This window comes from Hypanus sabinus, chromosome 23 (assembly GCF_030144855.1).
Source record: "Hypanus sabinus isolate sHypSab1 chromosome 23, sHypSab1.hap1, whole genome shotgun sequence".
Taxonomy (NCBI): Eukaryota; Metazoa; Chordata; class Chondrichthyes; order Myliobatiformes; family Dasyatidae; genus Hypanus; species Hypanus sabinus.
Window position 1 is genome coordinate 13296465 of NC_082728.1, and position 22736 is coordinate 13319200.

The 22736-nt window shown below is 43.0% G+C and overlaps 1 protein-coding gene across 1 annotated transcript; it reads right to left on the minus strand.

Annotated features, from left to right (window-relative positions):
- Positions 1 to 233: 233 nt before the first annotated feature.
- On the minus strand, positions 234 to 22425 carry btbd17b (BTB (POZ) domain containing 17b). Its single transcript, XM_059948402.1, has 4 exons — positions 22212 to 22425; positions 20875 to 21155; positions 6726 to 7008; positions 234 to 2919 (listed from the first exon to the last, which is right to left on the minus strand). Exons 2-4 carry the CDS (start codon positions 20975 to 20977, stop codon positions 1839 to 1841), a joined length of 1467 nt encoding a protein of 488 aa, XP_059804385.1. The 5' UTR covers positions 20978 to 21155; positions 22212 to 22425; the 3' UTR covers positions 234 to 1838.
- Between the last annotated feature and the right edge of the window lie 311 nt (positions 22426 to 22736).

Below are 22736 nucleotides of genomic sequence, written 5' to 3' on the forward strand. Positions count from 1 at the left end.
GATCCTTGAAAGAGGAGGAAAATAGTCACCCAATAGACACCAAATAGACAAGGTCACAATTGACCTCGATTTTTATTACCTTATTAATAAATGGAATGGATTATAAAATCTTCAATTTGCATTTCACAGGGGTATATCAATGCTTCAATATTTTGCTCATGCATTCACTCTCACCTACCTGCAGCCATCTATGTATTAGAGATTCAGTTACTAATAGGCTTGTTGTAGGGCACGGGTAGATGAGATTGTACATCAATACTAAAAATGTACAATCAATTATGGATATTTGGAAAGTCAACCATCGAAGAGGGACAGAGTCTTTTATACTAAAGTGTATAAAGTGCCTATAAAAAGTATTCAACCCTTCAGAAGTTTTCATGCTTTATCGTTTTACAGCATTGAATCACAGCTGATTTAATTTTTTTTTGACACTGAAAAGACTCTTTCATGTCAATATGAAAACAGATCTCTACAGTGTGATCTAAATTAATTACAAATATCAAATATATAACACAAAATAATTGATTGCATAAATATTCACCACCTTTAATATGACACATCAAATCATCACTGGTGCAGCCAATTGGTTTTAGAAGTCACGTAATTAGTTAAATGGAGATCTGTTTTTGGAGATCTGTGTTCAGTCAAAGTGTTTCAATTGATTATAGCAAAAATACACCTGTATCTGGAAGGTCTGACTGCTGGTGAGTCAGTATCCTGGCAAAAACTACACCATGAAGATAAAGGAACACTCCAAGCAACTCTGTGAAAAGGTTATTGAAAAGCACAAGTCAGGAGATGGATACAAGAAAATTTTCAAGTCACTGAATATCTCTTGGATTACAGTTAAGTCAATCATCAAGAAATGGAAAGAATATGGCAAAACTGTAAATCTGCCTTGAGCAAGTCATCCTCAAAAACTGAGTGACCATGCAAGAAGGGGACTAGTGAGGGAGGCCGCCACCATGAGACCTATGTCAACTCTGGAGGAGTTACAAGCTTCAATGGCTGAGATGGGAGAGACTGCGCATACAACTATTGCTTGGGTGCTTCACTAGTTGCAGCTTTGTGGGAGAGTGGCAAAGTGAAAGCCACTGTTGAAAAAAGCTCAAATGAACTCTTGGCTAGAGTTTTCCAGGAGGCATGTGGGAAACTCTGACGTCAACTAGAAGAAGGTTCTATGATCTGTAGAAACCAAAATTGAGCTTTTTGGCCATCAGACTCAATGCCATATTTGGCGTAAGCCAAACACCATACATCATCAAAAAACACCCGTACCATAAAGCATAGTGGCGGCTGCATCATGCTCTCGGGTTGCTTAACTGCAGCAGGCTCTGGAAGGCTTGTGAAGGTAGAGGGTAAAATGCAGCAAATTACAGGGAAATCCTGGATGAAAACCTGATGCAGTCTGCAAGGGAACAGCGAATTGGGAGAAGATTTGTTTTCCAGCAAGACAATGACCCCAAGCATAAAGCCAAAGCCACACAGGAATGGCTGAAAAACAACAAAGTTAATGTCCTGGAGAGACTAAGTGAGAATTTGTGGCTGGGCTTGAAAAGGGCTGTTTACTCATGATTCCCATGCAATCAGACACAGCTTGAGCAGCTTTGTAAAGACGAAAGGAAAAAAATTGCAGTGTCCAGATGTGCAAAGCTGACAGAGACCTATCCACAGAATTGAGCTGTAATTCCTGCAAAAGGTGAAAACTTCTAGGGGGGAGGGGTTGAATGCTTTGTATAGGCAGTGTATATTAAGCAATAAGGGTTTCCTATTTTCTGCACGTACTGGACTTTATTTACTGAGACTGTTTTTGGATGAACGTCATCCTCTGAACGAAATCACTTTATTGCTTTAATCAGCGACTGGTAAATGGGTTTAATGATGATGTGGAGGTGAAGGGAATTGTCAATCAAGTATTCTGAAGAGCGTTTTTGGAGATCGGCCCGGACGAGGAAGTCACCAGTTTCTTCAGTGCTTTGGTGGAAGTTATACACATGCTTCACATAGGACCTCCCTTCTTGCTTCACCCTCACCAAGATAGTCTTCTGGAAGCTGACTCCTGCGAAGTTGACGCTGTTAGTAGCTGGGTTGATTACGATCCGCGGCCTCCCATCTTCAGGGCTGTAAGCCTGTACTGCTCCATTCGCTGGCGATGAATATGAGGGCCTGAAGCTGATGGGCAACCACCTCGGTGAGAAGAGGGCATTCCAGGTCACTTTCCTGCCACTGTCAGAGCTACTGGGTGTCAGCTGGGTTTGGAAGCTGGTGCTACGATCATCTCGGGCAGGGTTATTGATCACCCATGGGGAACCCCAGGAACTAGACAGATAATTCCTTGGTATAAAGAGGCTACAGTTGACATCAAAATATTTGGCAAACACAAGAGGTGTGGTGGAATGAAACTGGAAAGTGAGGAAAAGTAAGTTGTGGACTAAACTGTAAAACTCATTCATGATGGGTGATTCCTTCTGAATGTGGAACAAGTGCTGCGGGCTGATCATGGCGTAACGGATTGACTTGAGGACAGTCTCTGTTACTGTGATGTCGGGGTGGTTCTTCTTTATCCACTCCTCAACTGCATAATAAATCTCCAGTTCGCTTTCCACAACCAGATCGGAGCGTTGAAGCAGGGCGACCATCAGATCGTCACTGATGGTTTGCCACTCTTGGCTGTGAATGACGCTGGACATGTTCCAAGCCAGAAACCGCTTGCACCTCTCCTGTAGGTCTTCATTACCTATTTTGAGTGAGTAATGATACCAACTGACCACATGGCCTCGGGGCAAGGCACTGGCAAGGTGTTGGCTCATGTATTCAAGAATACCATGCTGCAAGGCTGTAATGTGGTACTTGGTGGCTAGTTTATGCAGTGGGATAACTTGATTCAAAAGGATTGTGATTTCACCACTGTACAAGTACCTGTGAAAACAAAGAAGGAGTCTCCTGTTAAACATCTATTAGCTGATCTATATACTCAAAAGTACTTCCACAATTAAAACTCGATGAATGTACTTGGAGAACACATGCAGTTTCTTTGATAGCAGTGCGCACATCCAGTTATCAGGGTGGAGGAGTAACACCTCATATTCCATCTGGGTAGCCTCCAATCTGACAGCATGATTGCTCTAACTTCCAGTAATTTCTCCCCCACTCTGTTCTTTCTCCCTTTTTTTTCCACTCCCCATTCTGGCTGCCCTTTTATTCTTTCTCTTCTCCTCACGTGCCTATCACCTCCCTCTGGTGGCACTCCTCCTTCCCTTTCTCCCAAGGTCTAGAATTGACCCAGACCCAGACCCACCGATCACCTTCCAGCTTGTACTCCTTTCCCTCCCCCCAACTTCTTATTCTGGCTTCTTCCCCCTTCCTTTCCAGTGCTGATGAAGGGTCTCGGCCTAAGGTGTCAACTGTTTCTTCATTTCCATAGATGCTGCCAAATTTTATGAATTCCTCTGGCATTTTGTGTGTGCTACATCCAGTTATCTCCGGGCATTAGCTTGCTGGATACATAATACATCCCAAGTAGCAAGCCTGTGAATTGTGTTATTTCTGGAACATCCTTGTCGTCATTTATATTTGACCTTGACTGAAATTAGCTTGGTTGTACCATTTAGTTCCCAAGCAAGTGTTCTTTCTTTTCAGGTCCAATTTGTCCATACCAAAATTCTACAATGGAGCCTCTTCATTTGCGTGAATATTTCCTTATGAAATTTAATGATTCCAGCCATAGTGGTTACAATGCTGCCTGGACTGGTGTTAAGACTCTAAGATCCAGGAGAAGAATTGGCTCATTCAACCCACAGAGTCTCCTCCACCATTTTGATCATGGCTGATTTATTTTCCCTCTCAACCCCATTCTTCTGTCTTTTCCCTGTAACCTTTGGCACCCTTACTAATCAAGGATGTACCAAACTCTACTTTAAATATACCCAATGACTTGGCCTGTACAGCCATCTGTGGCAATGAATTCTACAGATTCACCACCCTCTGGCTGAAGAAACTCCTCCTCATCTCTGTATTGCGAGGCTGTGCCCTCTCGACCTGGACTCTTTCATTATTAGAAACACCCCCTACATGTCTGCCCTACCTAGGCCAGGGGCTTTCAAACCGTTTTATGTCAAGGACCCCTGCCATTAACTGAGGGGTGCATGAACCCTGATTGAGGCCTTTCAATGTTCTGAAAGTTGTAATTAGATTCTCTTCAATCTTCTGCCATTATTGTATCATTATATCAAAATACAATAAATAGTTATTTTCCTTACAGCATAAGACCATTTGTCCTAATGAGTCCACACTGGTAATCCCCTCTGCCCCACCTAGTTCCCTATAATCTATTCTTTATGCATCTAATAACGTCGCCCTAAGTCTACTACTACCCTCCTTCCCTGGGAAGAGCTAATGATGTCCAGTTAGCCAACATGTCACTAGGAAATGGCAGGAAACGGGAGCAGCAGAAGGAAACCCACCTACTACCGGTGACAGGTTCCGACTCCATATAGGCAACAGTGGAGGTCAGGATTGAACCTAGGCTGCTACAACGGTGAGGTAGTATGACTACCCACTGAGCCGCCATGCTGCCCACTGGTATTCTCCCCTTCGTCTCAGTTTCTTAACAATTTGCCTTAAATCACCATCACCATCATTATGTGCTGTGTCGTATGACATGGGTGATCATGGTATTGACCATGATTGTTCTAAGCAAATTTTTCTACAGAAGGGGTTTTCCATTGCCGCCTTCTGGGCAATGTCTTTACAAGACGGGTGACCCAGCCGTTATCAATACTGTTCAGAGATTGTTTGCCTGGTGTCAGTGGTTGCATAACCAGGACTTGTGATATGTACCAGCTCCACATATGACCATCCACGACCTGCTCCCCTGGCTTCTCGTGACCCTGATTGGGTGAGGGGGGAGCTAAGCAGGTGCTACACCTTGCCCAAGAGTGACCTGCAGGCTACCGGAGAGAAGGAGCACCTTACATCTTCTGTCGTAGAGACGTATCTCCATTCTGCCACCCAATATTCAATACCGTAGCATTCAGTACCAGCTGGCAGTCTTTTACAGGGTAGACCTAATCAACTGAAAGTATAACCACAGCCAGTGTCCTATTCTTACATCTGTACAGTATATTTAAAATACATTCAGTTTGGTTCATCAACTATGATCTAAACACACACCCCCTTACAAATCTATGCAGGCTCTCTCTCATCAAAAGATCTTAAGCCTCTGAACCAATAATAATAAATTCCAATAAGGTCCTTTCCAAACATAAAACAGGAATTTTTAAAAGCATGGAGCAAGTCAGAGAGCATTGGTAAGAAACAGATGGGGGCAAAAATCAGTTTGATAGATTTCTAAAGAGACAGCTTAATGAAAATCCATCAGAAAATCCATTAGATTGTTTATCCACCGATATTGCCTGACTGACCTACAGAGAATTTCAAGCATATTTCTGCTTTTATTTCAAAATTCCAGTATCTGTGTATTTCTTCCTCTTCCTTCTGTAACATAGTGGCAAGTGTAGGTTTAGGGATGTGCGTGCTGGCTAGCAAGCAACTGAACGTTGAAGACACACCGCTGAATTTTTAAGCCTGTACCTTTTAACTTGTTTCTCAGTTTAATTCCACACTCAGGGTATTGTGTTCAGTTCTGGTCACCTCCTTATAGGAAAGATGTGGAAGCTTTAGAGGGGATGCAGAGGAGATTTTATCAGAATGTGCCTAGATTAGAAAGCATGTCTTATCAGGATAGGTTGAGGGAGCTAGGGAGAGAAGGAGGATGAGAAGTGACTATATATATAAGCCCATCAGCAGCATATGTTGAGTGGACAGCCAGAGACCCTTACCCAGGGCAGAAATGGCCTATACAGGGAGGAATAACTTTAAGAAATTTGAAGTACAGGAGGGATGTCAGAGGCTTTTTTTTAAATTTACACAGGTGAATGGAATGTGCTGCCAGGGGTGGTGGGAGAGGCAGATAGATTAGGGATATTTAAGGGACTCTTAGATAGGCACATGGATGAAAGAAAAAGTGGAGGGCTATGTGGGACGGAAGGGCTGGATTGATCTTGGACTATGTTAAAGGGTCGGCACAACATCATGAGCCAAAGGGCTTGTACTGTGCTGTACTGTTCTATGTTCTAAATCCACCGGTTGCCTCAAAAGATTTGTTCATTATAGTTATGCCACTTTATTAGGTATATCTGCTCGTTAATGCAAATAACTAATCAGCCAATCATGGCAGCAACTCGGTGCGTAAAAGCCTGCAAAGGTGGTCAAGTTGTCCAGTTATTGTTCAGGCCGAACATCAGTATGGGGGAGAAATGTGATCTCAGCGGCTTTGACTGGGGAATGATTGTTGGTGCCAGACAGGGTGGCTTGAGTATCTCAGAAAATGCTGATCTCCTGGGATTTTCGTGCACAACAGTCTCTAGAGTTTGCAGAGAACGGTGCAGAAAAACACTGTGAGCAGCAGTTCTGTGGGCAAAAATGCCGTTAATGAGAATGGTCAGAGTTGAGTGGCCGGACTAGCAGGAAGATGACAGTAACTCAAATAACCAAGGGTTACAACAGTGGTGTGCAGAAAAGCATCCTTGAACATACAACACGTCAAACCTTGAAGTGGATGGGCTACAGTAGCAGAAGGCCAAGAGCATACACTCAGTGTCCACGTTAGTAAGTACAGGAGGTTGTACCTTATAACTTCCTACACAAGGTTATTACCTATTTACCTGAGTAAGTTCTCAAAAAGGACAGCACATTCAGATGTTTCATGTAGAATGAGTGTGGTAACACTTCGATTCAGCAAGAGATCCTCAAAGACATCACTCTGAAGGACAAGGAGAAGGTGGTGGGTGTGAAACACTTTGACTTCATCCGAATTCCCTGTGTAGACCTTCAGTGTGATATCACTCGAGTTGGAATTGTGCAGGAGGCCCTGAAGGTGATCAATAAGGATTGAAGAATGGTTGATTGTTGCAATGGCATTTTCAGTGTTTAGATCTATTTTCTGGGCTGTGCGGAAAAAGACAACAAAAGAACAGTCAATCATTTAAAAAAAAGTTTAACAGGTTCTTCAAAATTGATTTGATTTCAAATGTTATGACACAGAGTTCTTGAATAAAGAGAGAACCAAACCACGAACAGGCTCATACTGAACATTTGTTCTGTGTTTTGATAGTGACCTGAATGCCACACCTGCCTATACACCTCATGTCACCTCCCTTCAGGGCTCCAAACAGCCCTTCCAGCTGAGGCAGCACTGCACCTGTCAATCCACTGGGGTCATCTATTGTATCTGGTGCTCCCGATACAGCCTCCTCTATGCTTTAATGAGCAGCTCTGCACCATCTGCCACAAGTGGGACTTCCCAGTGGCCAAACATTTTCATTGAGTTTCTGTTTCTGTTCTGACGTGTTGGTCTGTGGCTTCCTGTTGTGTCACGATGAGGCCACTCTCAGGGTGGAGAAGCAACACTTTATATTCTGTCTGGATACCCTCCAATGTGATTGCATGAGTATTGATTTCTCCTTCTGATAAGCAAATTATTAACCCCCCCCCCCCCCACCCACTGCCATTATTCCCTACTCTGACCTTTTTCTTCTTCTCACCTGTTTATTACTTCGCCCTGGGTCCCCTCCTACTTCCCTTTCTCTTCTTGTCTTGTCTCCTCTCCTATCAGATTCCTTCTTCTCCAGACCTTGGCCTTTCCCATTCACCTAACTTCATCAATCATGTTCCAGCTAGCTTCTTTCCTCTCCACCCTCCCAACCCTTTTATTTATCCCCCTTCCTTCTCAGTCCTGAAGAAGGGTCTTGGCCTGAAACAATAACTGTTTATTCCTTTCCATAGATGCTGCCTGACCTGCTGAGTTCCTCCAGCATTTTGCGTGTGTTGCCTTGTGTTTCGATTTATTTGGAGCGTCACACAGTTAATGAAGACGTCATTCGATTTTTTATATCGTTCTTTCCACTTGTCATTGAAGGTAATGTTTGAACTGTCTATCATAAGGTCAGAAGCAGAATAAACATATGAATTAAGAGCACAGAACACTACAAAAGAAAATGTAGCGGGAAGACTTTATTTTTATCAGAATCAGAATCAGACTTTAATCGCCAAGTACCTGTGCACATACAAGGAATTTATTTCCGGCAGATGTTGTCTCTCTGCTCATAACAATAATAATGATAAATATAAATGAAAATATAGATTATACATACAAGCAGTGCAATCCAAGTAATAGTTAGCCGACGGTTAACTGGCAGTTAACTGTTCAGCAAAGTGACCGTAGTAGGGAAAAAACTTCTCCAGTGCCTATTAGTCTTAGTCTGGAGGGATCTGAAGCGCCTACCAGACGGAAGCAGTTCAAACAGTCCGTGCGCAGGATGGAAGGAGTCCTTTATGATGTTCCCCACCCTCTTCTTCAACCTGGAAGAGTACAGGTCCACAATAGAGGGCAGGGAGGCTCCAATGATGCGTTCGGCAGTCCTCACTGTGTGCTGTAGTCTGGTTCTATCCTGCTTGGTGGCGGCTCCAAACCACACAGTGATGGAGCTGCACAGCACAGACTCAATGACTGCAGTATAGAACTGCAGCAGCAATTCCTGAGGCAGACCATATTTCCTCAAGAGCCGCAGGAAGTACATCCGCTGCTGGGCCTTCTTCAGGATGGAGCTGATGTTCTGCTCCCACTTCAGATCCTGAGAGATGGTGGTTCCCAGGAACCTGAAGTTCTCCACGGTGGACACAGGGCTGCCGAGGACTGTGAGGGGGGACATAACGGGGGGATGTCTCCTGAAATCCACTATCATCTCCTTTGTCTTGAGTGTGTTCAGCTCCAGATTGTTCCGACTGCACCAGAGCGCCAGTTGGTCCACCTGCTGTCGATATGCAGACTCATCACTGTTCTGGATGAGTCCGATGACGGTGGTGTCATCTGCAAACTTCAAAAGCTTCACATTTTATATTATATAACAATACAGTGTGGAGTGGGCCCTTCCAGCTCTTAGAGTCATAGTGCCCAGCAACCCCCAATAAATCCCAACCTAATCACGAGACAATTTAGAATGACCAATTAATCTATCCAGTACGTCTTTGGATTGTGGGAGGAAACTGGAGAACCTGGAGAAAACCCGTGCATTCCAAAGAGAGGATGTACAGAGACTCCCAACAGAACAGCATTGGAATTAAATTCCGAATTCCAGAAAGCCCCGAGCTGTAATAGTGTTCAACCACTATGCTGCCTTGGCACTCTCGCCAAGTGTCTCCTGCAGCCTTTTCAGGACATTTCAGAGCAAAGATATTCCTTCAAAACAAAGGCACTGTTGTCATGTAACAACAAAAAACGTATGATAGTCTTTTTATAAAACAGAATTTGTTGCAAATACTTATTAGATCAGGCATGATGTAAGGAGAAAGTAACAACAAATGGTCTGATAAAAGATCATTAACCTAAGACAACTCAGTTTCACTCTCTATCAGTGCTGCCTGACCTGCTGAGCATTTCAGACCTAACGTAGGTAGATGGGATTAGTATAAATGAGGCAAGAATGCAAGCATGGACTCGATGGGCTGAGTGGCCCATTTTCATACAGTTCAACTCGATAACTCTTTTTCTCTGCTACTTGTCCTTTTATATTGACCTGACCTCCACACCCAATCAATCATTTATTTTCCACTAAACACATCTACTTTGTAACAAGTTCCCCTGAAAAATCAATTGCCTACAGTCAAAGTTCTTGTACACGCTGCCCTCATTATTCACTGGCTTATTATCTGCACATCCGCAAATTTAGCCCCGAGCGAATCTTTGAATTTGTTTCAGGGTATCAAAAGGGCAGGAACTTGTGTGCAAGGTTGGTCAGTGAATGTGGCTGGACATGGGGTCCAGAGAGGCGCTGGGTGTGTGGCTGGAGGAGGCATATCACAAACTGAAACACTACAAGTCGTAGAACACAGCAGCCGTTTGATGGGCCATTTGCCCATCTATACCATGCCAAACTATTCTGCCCATTCCCATTTACCTTCACCTGGCCCGTTGTCCTCCATACCCCTTTCATCCATGTACGTAAGTTTTTCTTGGGTGTTGAAATCAAATCTGTTGTGTTCACTATGGGGGGGGGGGCAGGTTCAGAGCACACCAGCATGGCAACACGCAGGATCTTCTGCCCAACTTTACTGATAACTCTCCTTGTACAGTAAGTGAACTCCTTCCATGTGGGACCAGGACCAGAAAACCATTATTAACTACCACTACGAACCTGCATCTACCACTCCCAATCGCAACTCATTCCACACTCACAGCACTCACTGAGTGAAGAAGTTCCCTCTCATGTTCCCCTTAAACATTTCACCTTTCACCCTTAATCCATGACCTCTAGATGTAGTCTCACCCAAGCTCAGTGGCAAAAGCCTGCTTGCATTTACTCTTTCTGTACCCCTCATAATTCTGTATACCTCTGTCAAATCTCCTCTCATTCTCCCACAATCCAGGGAATAAGATCCTAACTTACACAATCTTTCCCTATAACTCAAGTCCCGGCAATATGCTTGTGAATTTTCTCTGCACTCTTTCAATCTTATTGTTACCTTCCCTATAGGTCGGTGACCAGAACTGCACACAATACTAATGACTTAGATCTTGTTATTTTAGTGGAAGAGTCATTGTCAATGGTCTTTGAGGTTTCATTGTTTGCTTGTTTTCCATGGGAATTCTCCTATCCCTTGTGAACAAGACTGACAATAATGTTGACATGTAATATAACATTCTGCAAGAGACCAAATGCAAATCTGCAGGTTTCAACAGACTCAGTGTCATAAAATGCCCTCAGTGGCCACTTTATTAAGTACCTCCTGCATGTTCATGGTCTTTTGCTGCAGTAGCCCATCCATCTCAAGGTTCAACGTGTTGTGCACTCAGAGATGCTCTTCTGCACACCGGAATGATTATTTAAGTTACTGTCAACTTGAACCCATCTGGCCATTCCCCTCTGATCTCTCTCATTAACAAGGCACTTTTTTCCACAGAACTGCTGTTCACTGGATGTTTCTTTTAGTTTTCTCTGTAAACTCTAGAGGCTGTCATGCATGAAAATCCCAGGAGATCAGCAGTTGGTCGTACTGCCCTATCCAGGGTCAAAGTCACTTAGATCATATTTCTTTCCCATTCTGATGTCTGCACAACAACTGAACCTCTTGACCATGCCTGCATGCTTTTATGTATTGTGTTGCTGTCACATCATTGGCTGATTAGATATTTGCATTATCGAGCAGATGTACCTAATGAAGAGGCCACTGACTGTATAACCCTTGACTTTGTGAGTGTCTGTTGCTGATACACATGAGCAGTTTAGTCAGAGTGAACAGTGGGTCCCACTGGACCATAAGCCCATTAAACCATTAATTCATACAATACTTTATTGACTTTTTGTACCTCAGTTGATTCAACATCAAATCAAACTGAAAGAAAGAAATTCATTCCTTTTCACTGCCTGAAGGAGAGTCTTGCCCTGAAATGTTGACTGTTTATTTATTTCCATGGATGCTGCCTGACCTGCTGAGTTTCTCCAGTATTTTGTGTGTGTGAAACTCACTTGCTGTTACAGTGCTACAGTGAGGTTGAACATGGGCTTGAAATACAACATCTCATCTTCTATATGAACATGCTGCAGCCTTCTGGACTCTGCAATGAACTCTACAACTTCTGGTATCTTGATTTAGGGCATAGAATGGCACAGCCATTCGGCCCACAATGTTGCTGCTATTTCTCTGTATCAGTCATCCACCTGTGATATTGGCTCAGCATATTCTTTTATCCTCCCTCGCTTTGGTTTACTTCTCCATCTCTGGGAGCGGAGGACGCATCCAGCCTGACCTACCTGCCAGGCAAGTCCTCCTGCTCCGTATTTCACAACTTCTAAATGATTTTCTCTGTCTGCTCACTCTCGAAATGCTCCTATTGGCTCATTGTCCAGACAATGTTGTTAGAACATCTTGGTGTCCTTTGCTAATATGTACCTTCTAAAGTTCAAAGCAAATTTTATCATCAAAATACATATATGTCACCATATACGACCTTGTGCAAACAATCAATCAATCTACAGAATAATAACCATAACAGAATCAATGGAAGACCCCACCAACTTGGGTGTTCAACCAGTGTGCGGAAGACAACTGTAAAAATACAAAATGAAGGAATAATAATAATAAATAAATAAGCAATAAATATCAAGAACACGAAGTGGAGAGTCCTTGAAAGTGAGTCCATTGGTTGTGGGAACACGCCAATGATGGGGCAAGTGAAGTTATCCCCTTTGGTTCAAGTGCCTGATGGTTGAGGGGTAGTAACTGTTCCTGAACCTGGTGCTGTGAGTCCTGAGGCTCATCTACCTTTTTCCTGATGGTAGCAGTGAGAAGAGAGCATGTCCTGGGTGATGGGAGACCCTGATGATGGATGCAGCTTTCATGCAGGAGTGTTCATGCATGTCGATGTGTTCAATGGTTAAGAGGGCTTTAACTATGTTTGACTAGGTCATTACCACTACTTTTTAGTTGACACTCACTGGAGGGCAAATTAACAATGGAATGTTCAGACAGTAGTTGAATAAGATGGATTCAGAAATCATTAGATTAGATTTCATTAATATATAGATCAAGAAAATTGTTAAAAGTGTACATGTCTGAGCACATTGAAATTTGAATAGTTAATATTTTGGCTCTACCAGTAGCTTTTGGATTACTTTAGTGAGCCTGACCATCATTTGTACTGGCTCTGTCACAGTGATGTTGTAGCAAAAAATGTGAACTTATTTGAATATCTAAAAGACACGCACTATAGATTTGAATGGATTCAAACTCATTTGCATTGGAAACTGATTATACATCGGCCCACATTTAGCGGAGAAGTTTCATTTACATAAAACAACATGCCTTTTGGGATTTCTTTTGTACACTTTTCAAAATAAATACTTCAACTGCAAGAGAAGAAACAACAAATCTATTCAACTTTAGACGGGCTTGGAGAGCTGACTTTCAAGTGATCGGCTTCTCACGTCTTTGCCAATCACCACTTAGTGGTTCAGAATCAGAATCAGGTTTTATATCACTGACACTTGCCATGAAATTTGTCATTTTGCAGCAGCAGTACAGTACAATACAGAAAAGTTTAAAAACCAAAAGTCAGCAAGTTCAGAAGTAGAGGTCTGAAGGTCCAGTCTGAAAGTCCGTGGCCAAGAACCAGAGGGCCAGAAGTGGCCTTTCCTGGGTTTGGAAGCCTATCTGTGTGTGAGAGAGAGGGGCAGGGTGGGAAAGGGGCTTGTTTTGCTGTTGTTGTCTTGTTTCATTCTATCGTTGTTGTTGCTTGTGTTGTTCTGCTGAATATTGTAGGCGGGCCACGTTGGTGCTGGAATGTGTGTTGACACTTGCGGGCTGCCCCAATCAGTCCTTGGATGTGTTGGTTGTTAATGCAAGTGACCGATTTCACCGCAAGTACATGTGATAAATAAATCTGAAACGGAATCTGGATCAGAAACTTACCTGAACCTGAGCTGCGGTCTCCATCGAGGTCATGATTCGGTCTCAGTTGTTTTGGGATTAGAGAGAGAACTTAGGGGCCAGGTTAGTGTTTAGGGACAGTGATGTGAGGGTGTTAGAAGTTAGGATTTGGCTTTGTGTTCAGAGGCCAGTGATAAGCACGTGTGTGAATGTGAGGCCGTCCCAGGTCCCTGGGATCGGATGTCCATATGAGCAGGAGGCATAAGGAGTGGTCAGTCAGTGTGTCTGGAGTTCGAGCTGGGAGTTCTGGTCGTGTCATCAGCTGCTCCGGGGCTCGATAACAAAAACTGGAGCCCACAGATTGACTGGAAGTCCAAAGGTCGAAACCCGATGCTGGAGGCTGGAAGCCTGCCCTGAGGTTGGAGGACTCTCCGTGTACCTGGGTGGATGGGAGTGTTGGAATGGGGTTTGGTTTGCTGTTGACTTGTTGCTTGTTGTGTTGGTCTGCTGGACATGGTGGGCTTGCTATGTGGATGCCAGAATGTGTGATGACACTTGTGGGCTGCCCCCAGCACACCATCAGGTGTGTTGGTTGTTAAGGCAAATGACACATCTCACTGCATGTTTCAAGGCTCATGCAATAAATACTTCTGACTCTGGCAGCTAAAAGCTGGCTATACCTGAGGCACTGGTGACCATCAGTGACAATGGAAATGCCCAAAAGCAGACAACTGGAGCAGCCTTCATCCCATGGTCAGGGGTTCACTCCTGCTCTAATAAGGAGTGCAGAAAGGCTGACAACACCAGGTATAACTACCCCCAAGATGGCGCTGGAAAGTGGAGATTCTTTGTGTGCAGCTCCGATGGGAACCATCGATATTCCCGTTTAGAACTACTACAGCTGAAATCCACAGTCACAACCATGGGAACTTCAGTAAAACAGCATCGGTTTTTGCAAGGTTCTTCAGAAACAGATTCTAACTTGCAAAAGCCACAGCGCAGAACCACATTCTCACTACATGGCCAAAACACCGTACACCAGGCAGAGCTAAGCTCTTGGATCACAACCTATTTTTGCACCCAGCAAAAAAAAACTCTATACAGAAATAGGCCAAGTTTCACAAACAACCAATGTGCAAAAGGTGACAAATGGTGCAAATAAACAAAATACTGAGAAGATGAGTTGTAAAAAGTCCCTAAGAGTTACTCCATGGGTTCCAGAATTAGTTCAGAGTGAAGTTACCCATGCTGCTTCAGGACCCTGATGGTTGTAGGGTATTAACTGTTCCTGAACATGATGTTGTGAGACCTAAGGCTCCTGTAACACTTGCCCAAGGCGTAACCATTTTCCATTGCTTCATTAGTGACCTTCCATGGTAAGGTCAAAAGTGGGGATGTCACTGACGTTTGAACATTATTCATTTCCATTCACAATCCCTCATCCTTCACTGACATGCTGTGGAAGCCAGGTCATTGGGTATACTTAAAGCGGAGATTGATAGCTTCTTGTTTAGTAACAGCGTTAAAAGTTTTGGGAAAAGGCAAGAGAATGGGGTTGAGAGGGATAATAAATCAACCATGATCGAATGACAGTGAAGACTCAATGGGCTGAATGGCCTAATTCTGCTCCTATGTCTTATGTCCACTTGTCAATGCTTTGCCCAACTGTCCATCTGATCTATGTCTTGTAGCCTTAAACAATGTTCCTTGCTATCCAGGACACCACCAATTTTAGCATCCTTGCTAACTTACTAATCATACCTCCTGCATTCAAAGTCAAGTTGTTAATGCATATCAGAAAGAACAAGAGTCACAGCAACACTCTCTGGGATACACTACTGGTAACAGGCTTCCAATCAGAAAAGCACCTTTCCACTGCTACTTTATGCTTCCTCCCACTAAGTAGAAAGGAATCCATTTGATTGAGACCCTGTCCAGCCCCATTACCAGTTGCCCTGATGCAATCCACAAATGCAGTTGCCTAGGCTACTTCAAAAGCACAGGAGCTCAGGACTCACGCTACCAGGTTCAGGAACAGTTATTACCCCTCAACCATCAGGCTCTTGAACCAGAGGGGATGACTACACCCAACTTCACTTACCCCATCCCTGAACTGTTCTCACAACCTATGGTCTCGCCTTCAAAGATTCTTCATCTCATGTTCTCAATATTCATTGTTTATTTATTTTTTACATTATTTTTCCTCTCTCGTATTTGCATAGTTTGTTGTCTTTTGCGCATTGATGTTTGTCAGTCCCATTGGGTACGGTCTTTCACTGTGTTTCCTGGATTTACTGTGTGTATCTGCAAGAAAACAAATCTGAGGGTTGTATATGGTGACATATATGTACGGATAATAAATTTAATTTGAACCTTGAAAAAGTAGTTCTCAAACTCTTGATCTCTACCAGCAGGAAAAAGGAAGGCTTCCAGTATATGGGAGCACCAACAACTGCAGGTTCTCCTGTCAAGTCACACACCTGTGTGGAGTTTTACACGTCATTCCTCTGGATCTTTCACAGGTGATCTGAATTCTTCCCAAATGCCAAAGATACGATGGTCGGTAAATTAACTATCTGCTATAAATTGACACACTCCCCCCATGTAGGTGGCAAGATGATCAGTAGGGTAGGACAGGAGTTGATAGGGGTGTAAGGGATAAAGTGGGACAAGTTTAGATGGGTGTTGATGGTTGACATGGACAAGGTTGGTTGTTTCATAGTGGTGCTACAACCTCTTTAATCATTCTGGCATGGAAATATATCTTGTTCCTTCATCACTGCTGAGCCTAATTCCAGGAACTCCCTGTCTAATAGCACTTTGTGAGTACTTTCATTAAGATGTTCAAGAATTAATTGCCTTTAGACAGGCAGTTGGCAATGGATAAGAAAAGTCGCTCTTCCTGTGGCACTCATGTCCTAAAACATTTTTTTAAAAACCTTTGTTTTGAGAGGAAACTCCAAACTGACTCATGATTTTCTTGAATAATCTTTATTAAAATTGGTGTTTTTTGTGAAAAGTAAGGAAGGATAATAATTTTATACAGTGGCAGTAATTATATCCATTCTAGTTTACATTTTGTGGATTTGAACTGGATTTGCGTTGGACAGGCCCAAGAGCAATCCTGAGTCCTGGAAAGACTCTCCCCACACCCGGAATTCTAACAATCTGTTGCAAATGACCCTCCCATATAAGCCAATTGCAAAGAAAAATGGAGTTCATGGGAACATGTAGGAGAGAATGTGGAATCCATTGCCACAAATGACTGTGGAAGCCAAGTCATGGCATATGTTTAAAATGGCAGTTGATAGGCTCTTGATTAGTAGAGGTATCAAAGGTTATGTGAAGGCAGAAGAGTGGAGTTGTGAGGGATAGTAAATCAGCCATGATGGAATGGTGGAGCAGATTTAATGGATCAAATGATCTAATTCTGTTCTTATGTCTTATGGTCTTAGACAATCAGTATTGCTCCCTTGGGAGCTAGCATGGAACCAAAAGGCTGAATGAATTGCATTCTTTCTTGTAAAAATTGTATATAATTTTTTTTTTGTAAATGCTGCTTATATATGTTCCTGTGATATCGCTGCAAGTAAGGTTTCCATTGTACCTGTGCCTAGGTGTATTTGTGCAGATGCAATAAACTTGAATAAATTTGAAGTTCGCAATAAATTCATTATCCAAGTACATAATTGCCACCAGATACTAACTTGAGGTTCATTTTCTAGCTGACATTCGCACTGGAACAAAGAAATACAATAGAATTAAAGAATCTATACAAAAAGACTGATAAGCAAGCAATGTGCAAAAGGAAACAGTCGGTACAAAAATAATAATAATATATAAATACTGAGAACACGGGTTGTACAGTCCTGGAAAGTTAGTCTGTAGATTATAGGATCGGTTCAGAGTTAGGATAAGTGAAGATATCCACACTGGTTAGGGAGCTTGATGACTGAAGGGTAGTAACTGCTCCTGAGCTTGGTGATGTGGGACCTGAGGCTCCTGTATCTCCTGTCCAATGGAAGTAGTGAGAAGAGAACACGGTCTGAATGATGGTGGATGCCACTCAGTGCTGGGGAGGACTTCTCTGCCACTTACTCTGTTTTCACAATCATGAAGTAAATATGTGAGGTGTTTAATACTTAATATTTTACTTTTTCTGAATCTCCCATCCCCATTAACCCTGCAATCCCTCTCAAATCTATATCTTAAATTGCCAGCTTTCACAGCATTTTGTTGTGTGGCTATGCTGTGCCTTGGGGTGTGCAAAGACTGTTACTGAAACATATAGCTCCCCTGTATTTCCCTGGACTTACATAAAACATTGAACAGTATAGTGCAGTACAGGCTCTTTGGCCCATGATGAAATGCTGACCTTTTAACTTACTCCAAGATCAACCTATCCCTTCCCTCTTGCATTTCTATGCTGGGGGAGTCTAAGACCAGAGGGCACAGCCTCAGAATAGAGGGGCATCCTTTTAGAACAGAAATGAGGAGGAATTTCTTTAGCCAGGGAGTGCTGAATCTCTGGAAGTTGTTGCCACAGGAGGCTGTGGAGACCATATCATTAGGTATATTTAAGGCAGAGGTTAATAGATTATTGATTAGTCAGGGCATGAAGAGATACAGGGAGAAGGCAGGAGACTGGGACTGAGAGGGGTAAAAAAGGATCACTCATGATGAAATGGCAGAGCAAACTTGATGGGCCAAATGGCCCAATTCTGCTCCATGATCTTATGATCTTTCATTTTTATTTCATCCATGTGCCTATCTAAGAGTCTCTTAGATGTTCCTAATGTATCTGCCTCTCCCCTACCTCTGGCAGCACATCCCACACACTCACCACTCTCTGCATGGAAAAAAAATACTTCTGACCACTCCTCCCCTATACATTCCTCCAATCACCATAAAATTATGCTCTGTTGTATTGGTCATTTCCACCCTGGGAAAAAGTCTTTGGCTGTCCACGCTGTCTATCCTTCTTATCATCTTATACACTCTGTCAAGTCACCTCTCATCCTCCTTCACGCCAAGCAGAAAAGCTCCAGCTCCAGCTCACCACCTTTTCCTCATAAGACATTCTGTCTGTTCCTGGCAGCATCCTGGAAAATCTCCTCTGCACCCTCTCTAAAGCTTCCACATCCCAAAAAATGAAGGCTAACGTGCCATACGCCTTCTTAAACAGCCCATCAACTTTGAGGGATCTGTGGACGTGGACCCCTAGATCCCTCTGTTCCTCCACACTGCTAAGAATCCTGCCATTAACCCTGTACTCTGCCTTCAAATTTGACCTTTTCTGGATGGAGATCCATCTGTCACTTCTCAGCCTAGCTCTGCATCCTATCAGTGTGCTCCTGTAGCCTGAGACAACTGTTCACACTATTCACACCACCACCCGCAACACACATAGAATGCTGGAAGAGCCTAGCAGGTCAAGCAATATCTACAGAAAAGAATAAACAATTGAAATCAACCCTTCATCAGGGCTGGAAAGGAAGGGGGAAAGGAGTCAGACGAAGAAGTTGGGGGGGGGGCGGAGAGGAAGAATTACAAGGTGGATATGTGGCTGTGGTGCTGGGTCTGGGTGATCACATGGTTGAAGAGTTGGAGGGCAGCAGAGATTCCAGAGGGGGAGAAGTGAAAGAGAGTTTCACTAAACTCCTGTTGAAGGGAAGATTTAAACTTCTTCTGAGTAGGCATCCCTGGAAGAGACATTACAGTGGAGTAGTCGATCACACAAAAGCCCACTACCACAGCCAAGTATCCACTTGTACTTCTTCCCCATCCCCCCAGCTTCTTCGTCTGACTCCTTCTCCCTTCCTTTCTCGTCTTGATGAAGGGTCTTGGCCCGAAACGTCCACTGTTTACTTTTTTCCCATAGATGCTGCCTGACTCGCTGAGTTCCTCCAGCATTTTGTGTGTGTTGCTTTGGATTTCCAGCATCTGCAGATTTCCTCGTGTTTGTGATTCATTCACAACACCCCAACGTTCAAACCAAGTTTGATTTCAAGGAACTAAATTCTTAAAAATTTGATTTTAACAAAAGAAGCTGGTCTTATGACAATAGGAATGCTTTAAAAATTCATTAGGTTCATTAATGTCCTATTGGGTAGAAAGCCTGACACCCTAACTAGTATGCTCTATGTGTCTCCAGATTCAAATTGAACTGTGTTCAAACCAGAAATAATCACATCGCTGAATGAATAAAGGAAAAGGTTGTGACAATTCAAAAACCCTGAGGAAATGACTGATTAATTCCCATCAGTGCTGCACGATAACAAATATTCAATGTTCTTCTGGTGCATGGCAGTTTCTGGTTTCGGGGAATTTTGCCTTGCACATCCAAGTCTGTCATTGGCATGTTGGAAAGACAATGGTTCCAGTATGACCGCAGAGATCACTACTATCTACTGTATATTCACTGCTCTGCTATGTAATTTCTACTTTAGGCCAACATCGACAGGCTGAATGGCCTAGTTCTGCTCCTATGTCTTGTGGTCTTATTATGGTCTAACTCCCTATCCATGCTGGTCATGACTCTGTTATTCCGTGAGCCTCAATTTTGCTGAGCATCATTTTGCCGTGGTCATAGAACGCTACAGCTCAGAAGCAGACTCTTTGGCCCAGTTAGTCCATGCTGAACTGTTCTTCGGCCTAGTCCAATTGATCCACACCTGGACCATAGCCCTCCATACTCCTCTCATCCATATACTTAGCTCAAAATAATCTTAAATGTTGAGATCAAACCTGCATCCACCATTTCCACTGGCAGCTCATTGCACACTCTTCACCAGCATCTGAGTGAAGTTGTTCCCCTTAAATATTTCACCTCTTACTCTTAACTTTTAACCTCTGGTTCTAGTCTCACCCAACCTCAGTGGAAAATTGATCGTCACTTTTCTCAAAACATCATGTACACTCTCACTGTTTTATAGCTGTAGATTCTGATCTTGTTGCATTTGAATCGAAACAAATTGAAATAATATTTTAAAACTTTAGGCCTATTGAATTAAGACAACATTTCCAGTTAAAAATTGTTATTGAAAACAATGATTATGAGTAATCTTCTAGACTCCGTTCATACTCTAACTCCACTTGATGTCTAATCTACTATTTTGAAAATTAAAAAATGGATTTAGATTTAAGCAATCTACTTTGCAGACATTTGTAATGTCTGTTGCACTCATGACATTTTTACATTTCAAACAAGCCAACGATTCTGTGCTGCCACAAAGCAATGAAATATTGATTTTGTCTCGTCTTTCACTGTAAACATGTATAGAATGCTGCCTCGACAGCAAGGAATGACGTGCAGTCTCTTCATAGAATTTCACAAAGCAATGGAAGATTCAAATGAAAGCAAAGTGACCCCACAGACTCTCTCCCTACCTCCTCTGGCAATGGCACTCCATAAAACCAAAGTTGCAAAGGGAAGAAGACATCTCGCACCACTCGGACGGTTTCTGTACAGCATTGTCTCAACGGAGCCCATATAGTGTTAAACCTCTCTCAGAATACATCTGGATTACTGGACACTTATGTAGGACACAGCTCCTTTTCAGCTGTCCCTCACTGAAAAGTCGCCTTTTATTGGTGGATTCTGGCCTTCGCTGCCATAGTAACCGGTTCAATTCGGATTTTTGTTCATCGCTCCACTGTGTTGGATGAATCTGTACAAAGCAATGAGGATGAGAGTTAAAAAGAGGTGACTACATTTTTCAAAAAGATCAAGAACATGCTGTATGTTTTTTTTCTTTCTTGTAACTTTGGTAATGATTAGATAAGTGAAGGCAGATCAAAAGAAAAAGACAGGTATAAATTAATATAAAGAAAAGAAGTGTTAATATTATTTTATAGTTAAAAAGAAAATCTTAACTAAAATAAGAATGTTCATTTGTAAAGAACATTTGGTGAAATTAACCATCGTAAAGTGCTTCACAGGAATATCGTTGAAGAAAATTGACATTGGCTATGGTCATGTACTTTTAGAGGGATGACAATGACACTATCAGAATCAGAATAAAAATCAGGTTTAATATCACTGGCATATGTTGTGAAATGTGTTGTTTGGGACAACAGTACAGTGCAATACTAAAAATCTATAAATAATAAGAAATATATATGATCAAGTGATGCAAAAAGATTAAAAATATAGGTTCATGGGTAGAGTCATTGTAAATTCCAAGGTTGTCAACCCGAGGAGTGGTGGTGAGGACAAGCTCCCACCACCTAAAAGTGCTCCTCACGGTGTGCGCCTCAAATAGCCTCTGACAACCAAGTCCAACTCCTGGTCTTCTTGTGTGGCTTAGCCTCTAAGCCCAGCCAAACTGTTTCTACGGACAGGAGAAGGGGCGAAGGCGGGTCCTGGTGCCTTAAAACCAGTGCTTCGGGTAGATGGAGCTCATCAGCCTGGGAAGGCAGTCCATCTGAGAGAGGGAAAACTCTGATCTCAAACCTCTGCTGCCTTGCGGCCACACCCACTCATGGGAAAGGCTTCGGGAGTAAACCCTGAGGACAAATCTGGAGCTGGAGTCCCTAAGGCAATCATCCTCGCTCTGGCAACTCCTGCGACGACACTGGTGCCAAGCTGTATCGGCCCTTGCCCTTCCCTTGGACAACATCGGTGGCATGGAGAGGGGAGATCGTTTTAAGGATCGCCTTTTTGGAGGGTTAAATGCAGAGATTTAGAGCCGGAAACTGTAACATCTGAAGGCACAACCACTTACCATCATTATGAGTTGTGTCATATGATGTAGGTGATCATGGTTTCATCATGATGATGGTTCTTGACAAATTTTTCTACAGAAGTAGTTTGCCATTGCCTTCTTCTGGGCAGCGTCTTTACAAGATGGGTGACCCCCATCCATTATCAATTCTCCTGAGAGATTGCCTGCCCCACATCAGTGGTCGCATAACCAGGTGATAACCACCAGCTGCTCCCATGGCTTCACACGACCCTGATCGAGGGGGGCTAAGCTGGTGCTACACCTTGCCCAGGGGTGACCTGCAGGTAAGCAGAGGGAAGAAGCACCTTACACCTCCTTTGGTAGAGACGTATCTTTACCCTGCCACCCAACAGCCACTGGTAGTTGAGCTACATTCAGAAATGATCACTAAGTAAGAAATGTAGGAAAAGAATCTTACAGAGATTGCAAGCATGTAGTTATAGGACTTAAAGTGATTATATTGGCTGGTGCAGTCAGCTGACATAAAACATTTAAAAAATTCACTGGATCATTACACTGGGTCTA